The sequence below is a fragment of the Trichoderma evansii genome (assembly GCF_050947405.1).
Source record: "Trichoderma evansii strain SZMC 28006 chromosome Unknown GGI43scaffold_9, whole genome shotgun sequence".
Taxonomy (NCBI): domain Eukaryota; kingdom Fungi; phylum Ascomycota; class Sordariomycetes; order Hypocreales; family Hypocreaceae; genus Trichoderma; species Trichoderma evansii.
This window is the reverse complement of record NW_028145197.1, coordinates 1,119,813-1,135,498: the sequence shown is the minus strand read 5'-3', so window position 1 is coordinate 1,135,498 and position 15,686 is coordinate 1,119,813. Positions and strand designations below refer to the sequence as shown.

Genomic DNA, 15,686 nt, shown 5'->3' with positions numbered 1-15,686 from the left:
GGCCAAGTATTAAAACGATAGAGGCGCTCTGATGCGAATTCTGACTCTGGTGATTATAATGCAAAGTGCTGAAGGAAAGAGTTTGGCGAGGGATTATAGGAAGAAATGACGCGGGGATCCTTCAATTCTTCTGTAGGTGACGACTGAGAGGATTGTATTATTATTATTAGGGGAAATAGTAAAAGTAGTAAGGAGGATGGAGGATGGAGGATGGAAGGGAGAAAAAGTGGCTTGTAACACCGCACGAAGAGAGGTCCTGGGGAACGCTTTAACTCAACGTATTCGTGGGTGAAGAAGAAAGGGAAAGAGAAAGCTATGCAGACCCGGGGCGAGAGCTTCTATTTCAATGGCAGCTTTGTGACTTTCCCAGGGACGAACGAGACTCTGTCGGTGCAGGCGCTATGCGAGCCCACAGTTTTTTGTTTTTGACGGGACCCAGGCACGGCGAAGACTGGGGCACGCCAGCATGGGCCCGTGCTAGGGCGAAAGCGGTACCCTGGAGTTACAACGCACGCAGCCGGCGACGGTGCGGGTGATAGCAGGCGCGCACTGTAGGGCCACTTGGGGGCTCGGCGCGGTACGTACCAGTTTAGCGTGCAGACTGCCCCTGTCGCCGTCCCTTTTCCACGAGCATGAGTCCCAATTCCCGTAATAGACGTTTCTGCTGCCTGCATTCATACTATGTTGTTTTGCACAGTATATCGCTTGGCGTTAGCTCTCCCTCTCTCCCTGGCAAATTTAGTCCCGGTATTGAGGGATAAAAAAGAAAATAAGGAAAAAGAAAACCTTAACTGGGCAAAAGCAAGCAAGCGAGGGAACAAGCAGCATCAAACCTTGGCTGGAAATCTAGCCGACCCCTTACTAGTATAGCTCTCTCTACTGTATTTCGCATGTATCTCTTTCTCCCACCGACTGCACATGCTAGCACACGAGATGGAGTAGTACTTGCACATGCAGACATGCAGCCGTCCATACGAACGACCCGCCAGCATGCACTGTAAATGTCGGTGGCGGCTGAGTGGCCCGCTACAGTGTCCATCAAGGCCTCACCGCACTCGACAACACGACAGAGTAGCACCAAATTCACCCAGGAGCGGACCTCAATAGCCCCAGCGTAGCTATCGATTCCTTGCTAGTCCAGCTGGCGGAGACGGCGCACCCTTTCGGAAATGCTTTGGCGCTGACTACGACGATAAGTGCTCAATGGCGAGACACTAGGCCTTGTGTGCTACCGTACTTTGTACTTGGCAAAAGTATTCTACTTTACTGATCAATGCCATCAATGGTGCTAGCTCTGCAATCTGCTATTGCTGCTCCCGTAGGACGCTCCAGATGCTGTGTTTGCTGTTTACATACACGCCTATTTGGGTTCTTCTCTGCCTCGTATGTACACGTATAAGATGCCTGTGTCATAGATACTGCCGCGGTAACTTTGTAGGTGCCCAATTGTATAAGTCAACAGATTTCAATCCCTCAAGGATCACTGGATCAACGTAAAACTCACCCAATAGAGACTTGAACGTACTTGGATATTCTAGATACCGAGCTGGAAGTGCCGATATTAGCCCATCTGCTACTTGTGCCATGCAATACGCTTGCGCCAATTCATTCCAGCGTGACAGCTAAGAGTGCCTCATACATATGGAGACTAGCAGCAGTAAAAACAACGCAGTATTCATATCTTATTGGTATCAGCGGCAGCATACAGCAAATGAAGAGCGCAATCACAAAAAGGAGATTGGCCAAGAGAAAATAGTCAAGCGCTTACAAGAGTGTCATTGTGGTTCCCAAGTGCACTAGCCACGACGTATTATGTGCTAATTAATTGCATGACTGTACAATGTAGCACTGGTAGTGCTCCCTCAGTACCTTATTCTACAGCCTAATATGTACTTTATTTGTCGTCTTCTTGTAGGTGGATATGGGGATCGTCCAGCACTGATACAACAATCAGTAGTCTGTGGCATTAAATTTCAGGTGGGCTCTGCCGTCGCCATAAAACCTAATGCCCAACTTTACTTGCAATATCCGCCTCTAGCATCGCCCGCTACTAACGGTCCTGGCGTTTTCTTGGCTGAACCAATTTGCTCTGCCTCCCGCTTGGCAGTAATTTGCTCTGCAGCCTAGAGTCAAGTCTTTTTTTTGTTGTTGTTTTGTCCTTCGCTTGCTCTCTTTCGCTGAGGCATTTTCCCATTGCTCGCTTCCCATGATGACAGCAACGCCGGGCTTGGCCTCCCTACTGCTGGAACTTTTCTGGTGGGGGTTTAGCACTCAGCGGTCAGCGAGCCCCAAGCACGGACGGGCCCTTCGCGAACCGCACCTTGTTGATGATCTGTGGGCGCTTTTGGCCCCAAGCCCCTTGGTCCTGCTTGGGGGGCCCAGGCCTTGTGCTGTTGCTTTACGGCGTTTTTCGCTGCTATCTGTGGATGTTATGCTTTTTTATTTTTAATTTTTTTCTTAATTTTTTTCTTCTCCTCTGCTTGCTCAGTGCCCTGTGTTGTTTCTCGCCACCGCAAAATTTTTGTTTGCGCGCTCTCGCCTAAGCATGATAGCAGGAGCTCCATGCAATTTGATACAGCATACTCAATTTGATTTCATCCTACCAGCTTAGCCAATGGTACTCGTAATGCGTAATGCTCCCTAGTGCCAAGCACCGAGCCAATTACTCATGCTGTTGGTTCTCTTCAGCGTATACAAGCGTCCAATCGGCCGACAAACTAAAGCAGGTACCTGCATTTACCGCAATGTTCCTTTGCATTTCTACGTATCCCCCACCCCATGGGGACACCACACGAGCTGGGAATCCCATATTGACACTATCTGGGGCCAAAGACACGACAGCAGCAGGAGAACGACGGTCACCGCCAGCCTCTGCGATAGCGCAGCGGTAAAGTGGAGGAGCGTCGTATGCATCCGAGCTTCGAACGCAGTTCTTCTGCGCTGGCATATGGATTCTATGCACGTACTCGAATAGGCTGCTAGATCCTCTACCCCCAGCCACCTGCGTTACCGGCAGTGCTCATCGGTTAGGCCCTCGCACCTCGTACTCTGCTAGCTGATCGGCTTTGTTCTCGTCGCTTTTATTCGCCAATTCGCCTGCCGGCTCACGATGATCAATGCGGCAATCCCTCCCGCGGTATCGCGGCCCTGCGGCTGTACCAGGAATTACCAGCGATTGCTCCCTGCCCAGGCCAAGCCAAGCCAAGCCAGCCAGTGGTCTTACTAACAGAGCTGCTTCATCTAAAGCATCCGGCCGGGCGGCGCTTCCACTAACTATCACGCCTCGACCTGTTTCATTTCATCAGCCGTGAATCATTTCCCATTCTTGTACCATTTCCATTCTTGCTACAGCCTGCTGAGTAGGATTCCATCCTCCATAGTGTGCCAAGATAAGAGCAGCAGAAGTCTTCGAGTACATGCCATGGATATTTTAAGCTTGACCCGAGGTCCATCCAGCTGCTGTGCTCGCATTCCTGCGACACTGTCTCTCTCTCTATGTACTTGTCTCAGCTGACAAAACAACAAAGAGTAGGAATTCGGGACTGCTCCCTGCTCTGCCGTACAGTCTGACAGGCCGTGCGCGCGCGTGGCCGACCGGGCATGGAGCAGTTTTGCGCCGGCAATCGTAGCTGTCAGTCTGCCAAGCCTTGTTTTTATTTATGTTGTTGTTTTTGTTTGTTTGCGAGTCCACATGGTCGCTCCCTGCCCTCGCAATTTCATTCTTGATTTAGATCAGCTATCGTCATAGACAGAGAGAAGCACCGATCACGAGTACGTACATGGTGCTAGTTTTACTGCTCTTCAGCTTGGTAGGGAGCAGCATTGATTGTAATCTCTGTCACTCATTCATACCATCCATACCAGGTACATGGTGCGAGAGATGGCAAGCAACAGCAGCGAGGATTATCCGTGCCGCAGTGACATTAATTGCTGTTATCTACGCATTCTATTGAAACAGTAGCCTGTCATAAGCGGCAGGATTTTTTTCCCGTTCTGTCGTGCATGGCCCCCGAGTGTACCTGTCATTGGTTCTCTGATGCTCAATATTAGGTACAGATATCCAATCCATTCAATGCGTTTCTATTACCCAGCTAGCGCTGTGGTGGCTTGCCTCGGGAACTGCCCGTGAGCTCAGCAGTGCTCGCTCCCCTGCGGCGGTTCTAGCGGCCTTCCAGCACGAAATGGCCAAGCCTAGAGCACCGTACGCCACACTGGCCCGAAGCAAAGCCGACATGTACCCTCAGGTACGCCACCGCGGGCCACGGCTGAGGCAAGAACCTTTTTTGGGCCCCTCGTGTTTATCTTGCTGCTAAAACTTTGAGTGTGTTCCGTAGCACGCTAGCCTGAAGGAGCATTGAAACATGGCACTCTGCGAAATTACTTGCCCTCGCAGCCAATGTTTACTTTGGCGTCTACCATTACATCAGTATGTTTCTAATCCCAACAATGTTAAAAAGTAGGGTTATTTTTGTTTCTCTCTATATCCTGACGTCAGGTGGTGCAAGGAGGGCGGTGCTCGAAATGGCCGTATCCGGATCTCATGACGGCTACAAAGTACCGCTGCCGTCATTTTGAAGCTGAGGGAGGGTACATCTGCTTGCACCTCAGCGACTAAGGATACGTGTAGCATTGTTTGTACTTGACTGCTTCTGTCTTAGTCCAGCAGTAGTAGTATGCGAGCATTCAAGCTGATACGAAGTACACGTACTCCGTATTCCAGCCCAAAAGCAGCTCTTTGCACGGTAGATGACATTTAACCTTGTACGGTAGATGTATCATCCGGCTCATTCAACTCCGCGGGCCGTGATTGGCGATACCAGCAATTGCTGTTTGCGATGTCTCATCATCCCTTATATCCCCTATTTCAGTGCGCACAGCGTCTAGATGTTGACTCCTGCGGCTCAATTACCGCGGCATCCGGAAAATGCTTCAGACCCTGGAATATACTGTACAGTATGCACACTTTCAGCCGACCCCCTACACGGCGGAAGTCAAAGCCAAAGAGAGGCAAAGAGAGTATTACTACAAGCGGTAAGACGAGAGAAGAAAAGGAGCAAGCGAGATACCGGCCCCGTCACCGGAATCCCGAGATCTTTGTCCCGTAGACCCTCTCTCTGGGTAAAGTTGCGGAGGTCACCGGATCGAAATTACGGGGGAATGAGGCCTGGCAAAACTCAATTCTATAATGCACTCGTAGCACTGCTACTTGTAATAGTACCTAGCAACTCTGTACCTTTTCTAGCATCGTAATCGCGGTGTAATTGCGGTATAATACTGAATTTACCTACTATGTACTAGGCAGCAGATACGTTATTTGAACACCCAATAACAAGTCCGAAACATGCAGAGAAAGGGAAAGAAAGGAAAAGCAATCCCGAGACAAGTAGTGGGTTTATTGCCCATCCTCATCGCCGCCATGGGCACAGCTCGCTACGTCATTGAGATGGCCCTCAGCTACCTAGGTAGGTACGGAGTACAGTACAGCCATTTCGGCTTTGCCGCATGTGGTGAAAGCCACAAGTTAATAACGCATTTCTAATGTCATCCATCAAGTGTCGCAAGAGTAGATGCGGTGGCCAAGACATTCTGCTCGCATTCTAGAACTCCGGGAGGATGGATGGCAAAGCGCACCTTCTCCATGCACAGAAAAAGCGTCTGCCTTAGCGCTGTTGGAGAGTGGCAAGTGCTACAGGGCTACAGGTGCGCTGTAGCACTCCCATGTGGCAGGCGTCTTCCGCTCACCGCGACTGCCGCATCTGCATCTTGATATAGAATGCACGCAATTGAAACCAGCTTGCATATTGACAATAATGTCTTGTAAGCTCTCTTGTCTTCCCTAGGCAGCCATTTTACTCCAACGCTAGCAACACAAAATCTCGCCTCCTTGCATTCCCATCATGCAATGCTTCGGGTTGTACGACATGATGCCCAGTGATGGAATTACAAGCGCCACATTACGTGGGAAGATCGGAGTAGCAATGCCGGCCACGAGGCAGCATTGGAGGTCGCACACATGAAATTGTGTAGCGAACATCGGCGTCTGTATTTTCGTACCACTCACCGAGATAACGCAAGGTGCTACAGTCTAACAAAGGGATCCAGATGTCAAGAATTGGGGGCCAATACAGACCGGCAGTAGCTGTATAAGCGATACAGGCTACAGACGAAGAAGCCCAGTCGATCAATTACTCCTTGCACGCCGCATTGGTGACGAATGCTATCGAAAATCAGGCAATTTGTTTTCTCGTCATCTACGGGATACAGCAATGGCATCTCCGCAGTTTCTTTCCACTAAATCGTTCCCTGCGTCAGCTAGCCGAACACTGTTGGGCCTTTGCTGCCAACAAAAAAAGCAGCCACCGCATTCATCGCAGTCCCCTTCCCAAAAGTGGTGACCGACGTCTTCCCACGGCTACACGAGGGATTTCTTCGGAATTACTCCTTTGGTTATGGGCAGAACCCACCGTGTTGCTATAGGGCCTTGGCTTGCTGGCCAAAGCGTGCATATCGCACTTCGCTGAGCCTGAGCAAACAGCATTGATAACGCCAAGAGAAAAGAATACCGCCACTTGCGCTCCATACTTCGCACTACAACTACAGTAAGAAGGAACCCACGAGACACTCGGCTGAAAATGTACGCCTGGATCTTCAATCCCCATATTATGCACACTACAAGTATTTACTCATCCTCTATCTACTGCGTCTCAATGCGGCTGCTGCTAAGACGGTCTAGAAAGGGGTTAGGCATGATGAGCCGCACCAAACAAACATTCACACTGACCTCACTAATGAATTAAAGTTTGTGAAATGCTAATCTTGTCTGTCCAAATCAAGTTTGGCAGCATTTACGACTCATCGTTATGCATATAGCGGTATAGCTGCCGACTTATACATACAATCCCAAATCCCAATGTCCATGCCATGTCACTAACGGCGATCGTCCATCACCGCATGCGGTACCTGCGATATGGAGAAAATCGTTTTGCAGTCATGGTTCAGCCCAGCTAGTATCCGCACTTCCCCTGGTCGTCGTTAGGCTACGAAAGGGCCACTGTGTGGTTCTCAGTCGCCCGCTACCTGGCTGTATTGCTGGCCCCCTAGTCATGATACCTGGCGAAGCAAGGGTCTGGGCTCGCTGGATGGTCATTGCGCAACGTGTGCTGGCTGTTTGCTTGCTCTCCTTTAACTTTACTCCGCGATCGATCAGAGTCTGGCCAGGGAAAAAAAGAGGCAGATAAATGACGATTAACGAGAATTGCAATGTCAGCGCATGCGAAATTGCTGGCACATTAGCTAGCAATGTTGTCACCTGCACCGCCAGGATATACAGTTTGATACGGCAACGGCCATTATAAGCGAGCAAATTCAGCGTCAGCGTCTGCATCGCCTGTAGCGAGTAATTTACAGAACGCGTCGCCGCAAAGAGACAACGAAGCAAGAAGCGCACCAGACACCGTGGCATGGGCGGTCTGCCTTGTTTGCTGTGTCATTCCGTCGTCGGCCCAATATACTTACAGCACCTGCCCGTTTTCAGTCTCTCCTTTGCTTCGCTTCCCAGTTCTCCTTTTCACTCATTACCTCATCAGCTTAGCTCAGTTGGGCGCCCCATGGAAAAGCTGCTGCCAAGACGCCGATTGGCCATCAAGAACGGCACAGATTTTCAGGGATATTCTTCTCATTGTCAACCAGCTCGCGGACCGTGAGCCGGTTCAGCAAGGACCGATAACAAACTGAGTCGACACTTGAGCCGATCGGTAATAAGAGCTACCATGTATATTCGTATCTGGCAGTATCGTCGTGATAGGTGGTGTGCACCATTGGTCATTACATACAGGAAGTTTGATCCCGTGACATTTCTTACATGGTTGCTTGCGGCCGACTACCGAACAGCGAGGACAGCTGGTAAACGGGCTGACGAAGAGCCATTGTATCGAATCACCGTTGATTGGCTCTGGGAGAGTCAATACGGAAAGCTACAGTAGTAACAAATGCTCTTTTTAGAAGTGCTACTCCGTCCATACACCGTCGCCCCAGAATGAAGCCCTACGAATTACCAATCATACACCCAGAGATGACATACAATATGGGCCTTCCTACTTTGCCTTCTCCACGCAGAATATGGAGTACATGTCACATATACGGAGTGCTAGTATGACTGTTCGTTGGCCCGTGGGGAGTGGCCTGAAATATACTCTTCGGCGTCATCTTCATCAGCATCAGCCACGCTCCTCCTTTCGACAGGGTCCACCAACTGTACACTACACCGTCTGTGGCAAAATGCTAGCAAGCGAGCAAACTCTCTTGGCGCCACTAATAGAGAGGCTAGACGCTCAAGACGCTCTAGAAACTGGATGGAAGCCGCCGCCTCGCTTCTTGCAGCTTTCTTTGTGGGGACAAAGCTATAATGCTTCATATGGAGTGGATGGAGTGGATACCTTATACCGCCTTTACGTACAAACCACATTATGAGGCTTCTCTGGCTTTTTGTCTGATAAGATAGGAAGGTCTGAGATATTTGCTTCGCGTGCTTCGAGTGGCCCCTTGCTCATATGGATGTTTTTGTTTCCCATAGCATTCAGCTAGAGAAGTATCATTGTCTCTTTCCCACTTTGAGCAAACCGAAGAGCAGCAACTGGTTGCTCAACAGAGCCTGACAAAAAGGTGGCCCTCTCGGATGCCAAGATATTGCCGAACCGAATCTTTATAGCTGATAAAGAGCTCACCACCACAGAATACGCCCTATCTTGGCCACTAAGCTAAACACTATTCCACACGACCATCTTCAGCCAACAATTGTCAGATAAAAGGAAAAGTTTTCTTGAAACAATGAGCTATGAAACAACAGAGGCGTGTCAATCCCCTCGCGTAGTTAAAGCCAAGCGGCACCGTCCGTGATTAGCCTGGCTCTTAACATCGATCAACCCAGCACGACGGCGTCTGCCCAGCTAGTAGCTGATATTCAGGCATTCCTTGGCTGTGTTTTTTCCTCTTTATTCTCTCATCTGGCTACGTGTTACGAGTGATGTGGTCCGCTAGCTACTGCCTAAAACTGATCAGTTTTTGAGTGGTAATGCAGCAGCACGGGAGAAGATGTTTGCTCGAAAACTTCGGCTTCCCCGGAACTCCACATCCACCACCCCTCACTTCTTCCGTTTACACGGCACCAACATCGCCAGTTGCTGTCTGTCCCAGTTCTTTTAACCCGGCCTGCCCCTCCCACCCTCCCAAAACGTTTGACCCACGAGTAAAAAATTAACTCTAAAATTTACTCACGCGTATTCTTAAAGGTGCTCCTGTCTCCACATTTTCCGCGACTCCCTGGCGGCGGCGCGTCAAGAATATTTTACTGCTTCTCAGCCTTTTTGTTGCCAGGAATATGATACAGCTTTTCATGAAACATTATATTAGAAGGGTTTTATTGGGTGGAGCAAATCACAATGAACTATAAACTATCTGAAATATGGAGTACGGTGTCCCTGTTTCTCGCAGGCCGAAGTTCCTATGACAAAGATGAGCTCTTTGACAACGGCGGCCTGAAACGGCATCCAGTTGCCGAATACCTCTTGATAAAGTACGAGTATACATGTTATTCTCATCTCTCATGAAATGAGCAGCGATGAGAAATGTATTGTTAGTGCCTTATAGTATACCTGGGCTGCATCATAATATGAATGTCCTGGAATCGGTCGTTTGACCATTCCTAGCTTCGTGCTAACTAACTAGCGACGTTAATCTCTTTATAGGCAGTGTATGCTACTTTATTCCTTATTTGACCTTTCTATTTAGATTTTTAGTATGTCTTGTATTTTTACTCATGCTTAAAAAAATGGGATATTGTGCACAAATAGTGGCGTGTCTACATGAAGTGTTTTAAGTAACTACCCTGTACCTGTTCACCTTACGCCTTGTATCCTCTTTCTTTTCCTTCTCCTCCTTCTCTATTTCATAAAAAAGCAGCCTTCTATTATATGCATTAGTATTATGGGTTAAAGAAGTTTATAAAAGTCTTCTCTGGGTTGTCCTACACGGTTTTATAGATCAGCTTCTAGGTATGAACTAATAGTCATTTATTAAGCATCATTATTCGTTTGCTGTAGAACTATTGTTTATATACTCAATTTATACAACGAACAATCATGGTTGTTGATAATTGGGCAATAATATATGCCAGCAGTGTTTCAATTTTTTTTTTTTTTTTTTTTTTTTTTTTTTTTTAATTCTATCCGGGTAAGCTATTTATTGTTGACATAAACTGAGTAAAGGCGCCAACTGTCGACTGATTCAGACCAACCCAGTCAACCGATGATGAATGAGAGCCATGAAGAAAAATGATGATCTAGTTGTCGCGAATCCGCTAATCGCCTTAGTTTGATCCCACATGGCTCCCACAGATTGAATCAGAGCACAAGTTTATTGGAGTCTCTCTATCAAAGCAGGCTCTAATTCCACTTGGTGGGCTCCAAGTGCCAAAGGACATGCATTTTCACGACCTGTCCGGCTGTTATACATCCGGTCATCATGCTTGAGGTTGAAGATAGTCTCAGCAGAAGTAGTAGAAGCAGTAGGTTAAATAGCGGTAAATTCGTGACATAAGCTATGTCTGGGGTGCTGGATAATAATTCTCTTAATTTATCAGCTATTAGCCCAGTAAGAATAACCCGAATATATTTCAGGATATTCCTTCGCTGTATTTGTGTTTGGATAAACACTACCTGAAATCTACTATATGGACATTATTTATACGCTTTGCTTACCCATCAAAAACATGGCCAGCTACCTATGTGCTTGATAGACTGAGATGGGAAATCTCTAAAGCATCAGCACCATGTACTATGCATTCACGCAGCAAACAATTATCATCACATTATTCACATTAAATTGGCACAAGATAATTCATGGTAAAATTTCAAGTTAACTTTTAGTTGTTATGGCCAAGTAAGTATCCGATTTAGAGTATAAATATGCCGCCACCCTAAAAAACCAGAATAGTAGGAAAAGAGAAAAGTAACAAAAAAAGGAAAGAAAAGCACAAATGCTTCTATCGCCAATGACGAGATTATACAATCCAGACCAACGAGGTCAAGGAACAGTCTCGATTTCCCAAAGGAAGCCACCCGATCGCCAGACGCCGTTTACCCTATGCTTGATTGATGCCGCTACTCCCATCAGCCCGAGCCATCTGGTTAAGCTTCCAAGGCCGTTCAAATCAATTACATCTCCCGAGTGTCATTAAAGATACCCTCTTCAGGTCCTTCCAGCAGTGTTGGGATCCGGAAATCGAAAGCCCGATGGGAAGTTGGGCATGCCATTTGGCAGGGTGCCGATTCCAAAGGGGAAGTCGGCCATGTTGTTTTGTGGTTGTTGTGGTTGTTGTTGTCCGTTGTCGTGTTCCATTTGGCCGTGGCCGTCATCACGACCACGTCGCCAGCGAGATCCATCATCTTCACGATGGCGCGTGGATTTGGGGCCGTTGCTGCCGCCCTTGTCCGTCTGCATGCGGCGGCTGATGGCCTTAGACGAAACACCGGCGCCGATTTCAATGTCCGGCTCTTCGACGCAAAGGCCTGTGTCAATGGGCCGTCCGCCGCTTCCGCCGTAGGGAGCGGTAAGCATCCACTTTCGGTCGGCGTCCGTAAGCTTGTGGATGGGGATGACACTAACACCCGTAGAGTAGTCGCTGCAGTCTCTTGGACCGAAGCCCACGCCCCATCGAGTCTACACATTGGAGTTAGCTCGTTGCTTATATCCTAGTATTACTACCCACTAGTAGTGTATCGGGAAATATAGATGTACTTACTCGAAGGGGATATTCAAGACCTCTGGCATCCTCCATGCCGTCCTTTGCGCGGACAGCATCCTGACGCGTCAGCATCTTCACAAATGCATGGCGCTTGTCCTTGTTGACAATGCAAGTCTGAACAGTGCCGTAGCGGCTGAAAATGCCACGCAGTTCGGCTTCGGAACATCTGACACTTGGTTAGTACATGGTATATGTCTTATTAGCCGGTAAGGCTGATGAGCCTTGCACTTACGTAACGCCTCCTACAAACAGGGTACGGCTTAGAACTTTGATGTGACCAGCTGGGAGTGACGGGTCGAATTCAACCCATTTCTCCTGCTGCTGGAAATCATTCTGGGGAGAGGGGCTTCGTCCGTGGCGTCGAGGGCTACGCTGGCGGTAATCGTTGCCTGCTCGGCCATTTCGGTCTCGATCATCCATACGGCCTCCTCTATTGGGAGGCGAATTACGACCATATTCACGTCCGCCGCGCGGAGAGCCGCGAGGACCCCAGCCGCGTTCAGGTGATCTAGAACGTGAACGGCCGCGATATCTAGGAGATCTTACGGTGTCCTGGTAGCCCTGATCTGGTGTTGGGCCTGCACCGGCTGCTCCCCATGGCTGTTGAGCGGGTGGAAAGGTACCTTGGGCAGCAGGGATAGGGGCGGGAGGCTGTGCTCCGGGAAATCCCCCAGCGCCAGCACCAGCGCCGGCAGCAGTCATGCTCTGGATCAGAGCAGGAATTTTATCAAAGGGAACGCCTTGGTCGGCGAGGGCCTTGATCAACATTATCTGCTGCTGTACGTTCGGATCTAGACCGGCGCCGCCGCCTCCAGGAGCAGGAGGCGCTGCAGCCGCTGCATATGGATTGGGTGGGTTACTCGTGGCGGGAGGAGCACTCTGACCAAGCATTTGCGTCAACGAGAAAGGCAGAGACGACACATTTACAGGCTGTGTAGTCTGGGGATACGATTGATGAGGCTGTGGGAGTGATGAAGCAATGGCCTGCGATAGCCCTGGGGGAGTAACAGAGGCTGGGGGAGCATTAGAGGCAGCAGGAGGCATGCTATACGACGCGGCGAGAGCCGGGATAGATTGGCTGCTTGGTGCAGAAGTGTTTTGTCGAGCCATGTTAGCCAAAGCCTCCAAGATAGACGAACCATTGGGAGGTGCCTGATTTTGAACAGATGCTGTTAATCCAGGAGGCGGGCTGCCGGGGGGAGTAGTTGATTCTGCAGGCATGTTAGAAGGGCTTATTCTTATAGCATCTATAACGCAGCTGACTAGGAGCATCACGACTCTTTGAAGAGAATCGTCATCAGCTAGATCAACATTTCGAGGAGACGTACTGGGTGGTGAAGGAGCGTTGACCTTCTCCTTGAATGATTCTATCATGGCTGTGGGAAAGGTCTGTCCCTTCTCCCAAATATCAAGCAGCTTCTTGATCTTTTCCTACACGGCGAGAAATAAAGTGTGAGTTACTGGTCCTTCAGATACGATGTCATATGGATAATTCCTAGAGGTGGCCGATGAACCGTAAACAAGCAATGATGACCTGCACTCCTAAGATTCGATTCTGAAGATGAATGCAGACGTCTTGCTGTTGGTTCATCAGATGCACCAGATGTCATGAAAAACGAAGCGCACGTTCAGACGCCTACGAGCGGGAGCGCTGCTCTCTTTTTCACCAGACTCATACAGATTAAACTCAAACCACACGTACCTTTTGGTCTTCTGGGGCAGACTGAAGAATGTCATTCATCAACACGGGCATCAGTTCCGTCACTCGGTGAACTCCAGCGGCATATGTGCCATCCTGGGCGGAGCTGTTTATAGGCTGGCCTTGAGTCTTTGCTTGCTCAAGCCACTTGCGGGTTACAGAGTCTACTACGTAGAGGACCCCCAGTTTGTGTGTTCCGGGAGTTTTCTTGAAGTGTGTGTAAATTTTCTGGATGAGGACGGATTCGGACTGCAAGGGAGCGAAGTCAGCAAGGCGAAGGCGACGCTCGAACAAGATACGTTGAGAGTAAATCTATTCAATAAAAAAAATATTCCTTACCTGAATGTTGGCCACGCAAAGGGACGTGAGGCTAGTAATACGAGAACCAGATACACCTGGGGGCTTCAAGTTGAGCATGGCTTGAAGGCCAGCTTCCAAGTCTGTTACTGCGGACGCCATGGTTGGGATCTAGCAAAATTTTCTTTGTGTTCCTTTGATCCTCCAGGGCACGATCCCAGCAAGAACGAGCCAAGTGCTAGTGTACGAGAGAATATATCTTTGATGAAGACAAAAGGCAAAACAAGCTGTCTCTTATCTCCTTGTTTGGCTGCTTCGATGAATCACTTTTTGTGCGATGAGATTCTTAGTTCAACAAAAAGTCGTACGGCTGATGTCTAGGCTGCCTCTCCACCGATGTACTATCGATCCAAAGTCCTCTTACGAAAATGAAACGACGCGATACTGTACGAAAGAGAATGTTTTTGTCGTTTGTACGAAGTGAACAACGTCCCAAGTGTACAATGTACGTTGTGCCTGCAGAAGATCGCGCGAGGAGAAAGAGAAAAAAATCTTCTACTGCCGCAATGGACCGCGCACACGCGAAAAGGGAATAGAAAGTGAAGTCACAGAGGCTGGAGGCGACTGCCCACAAGCCTGGCTAAAGAAGATTATTATGATTATTCGGGTCGGCCTAGAGGGGGCTGTTGATGCGAAAATACGATGAAATTGGCGAGGATGGTGATGGAAGGAAGATCCGAAAGCACCTTTCTGAGGGTGGCGATGGAGATGAAGGAGGAGAAATTGAAAGGAGGGAAGAGGGGCGGGTCGCGCGAAATTTAGCAGGGAGCAATTTCCACTACTGAAACTCTGCTGGAGGCTGCCGCGTTTGGGCCTAAAAACGGGTCGTGCCTGATGTATGCGGTACGAGCTAAGAGCAGTAAAGTACCTAGAGACACTACTCAATAGAACACGGAAAAATGTATATTTAAAGTTATTAAAAGTAGCAGTACCTTATTTTCCCTTACTCAGGTCATTGCATCTAAAAGTCACCGCCGTATCTTGAGGTACGTACCCGCTGCTGCTTGTTTGCTTCAACGTAAAAAATTTTCTAGCTGTCATGGATCGAGATGAAGCGAAGTTTATCCGCACTGTGAACTTTTCTCATCTCAAAGTGATTCTTGCTCCAGGAACTGGAAGAGGCGTATTTCTACGTACATGTATTCACAAACAGCAAAAGAACTACACATGATGACGATGACGCAGTCTTAGATTTGGGCTATTTTTGCTCTACGGAGAAAAGGCTCGCCGGCAATCCGGGGCGGCATTTGCCATCACATGACGTCTTTCGCCCGTCCGGGAGAATGGAGAGACGCGCGACAACTTACCGGCAAGGCTGGACACTGGATGCAGCCATCAAAGCCAGCGTTGTATGGGGAAGTAGTAGTCGTAGCTATGTAACGAAACCGATTTTTTCCTTGTTTGTAAATCGTGTGTTCACGAAGATCAGCGCGATTTAACGGTAGGATGTTGATTCTGGCATGTGCTCAATCACCAATTACAGCCGTGTAAGCACTGGCGTTAAATCTGTCGTTATTATTAGAGCACTACCAGTTCCAGAGTAATAATTCGACGTGCACAGGCCTGGCGGATGTCATCGCTGAGAGCCAATGGATACTAGCTGGAGCAGGCTGGCTAGATCTAAAGGTAATTCGTCATATTGAACATTTACAATTTTATAAGATGTGATTTTATATTGAGTGTAATAGCCTAGTCTTATGCAGCAGCAAGCAGCCCTCGAGCCTTTGCAACTCAAATTCAGAGCAGCTACCAATACGTGATACCTACTGCATGTAATGACATTATGAAACCTATTCCGAGGCTATCTGGCCTCTTGTCGGGGAGATGGAG

General features: G+C 48.7%; 2 protein-coding genes across 2 annotated transcripts; one reads left to right on the top strand and one right to left on the bottom strand.

Annotated features, from left to right (window-relative positions):
* Nucleotides 1-3,085: 3,085 nt before the first annotated feature.
* On the top strand, nt 3,086-3,904 carry GGI43DRAFT_404790 (uncharacterized protein). The gene has a single exon (XM_083205959.1). The coding sequence runs from the start codon at nt 3,117-3,119 to the stop codon at nt 3,309-3,311; it is 195 nt and encodes a 64-aa protein (XP_083061068.1). The 5' UTR covers nt 3,086-3,116; the 3' UTR covers nt 3,312-3,904.
* Nucleotides 3,905-11,238: 7,334 nt separating this feature from the next.
* GGI43DRAFT_376820 (Nrd1 complex RNA-binding subunit) lies at nt 11,239-14,154 on the bottom strand. Its single transcript, XM_083202626.1, has 6 exons — nt 13,839-14,154; nt 13,503-13,748; nt 13,129-13,231; nt 12,033-13,011; nt 11,798-11,966; nt 11,239-11,715 (listed from the first exon to the last, which is right to left on the bottom strand). The coding sequence occupies exons 1-6, from the start codon at nt 13,956-13,958 to the stop codon at nt 11,245-11,247; spliced, it is 2,088 nt and encodes a 695-aa protein (XP_083061067.1). The 5' UTR covers nt 13,959-14,154; the 3' UTR covers nt 11,239-11,244.
* Nucleotides 14,155-15,686: the final 1,532 nt, after the last annotated feature.

Coding starts and splice junctions, on each gene's coding strand:
- GGI43DRAFT_404790 (XM_083205959.1), top strand. CDS start 3,117: ATGCGGCAATCCCTCCCGCGGTATCGCGGCCCTGCGGCTGTACCAGGA.
- GGI43DRAFT_376820 (XM_083202626.1), bottom strand. CDS start 13,958: ATGGCGTCCGCAGTAACAGACTTGGAAGCTGGCCTTCAAGCCATGCTC. Junction 13,749..13,838: donor TTTGCGTGGCCAACATTCAG/GTAAGGAATATT, acceptor GCTCCCTTGCAG/TCCGAATCCGTCCTCATCCA. Junction 13,232..13,502: donor CTGCCCCAGAAGACCAAAAG/GTACGTGTGGTT, acceptor CTCGCCGTGTAG/GAAAAGATCAAGAAGCTGCT.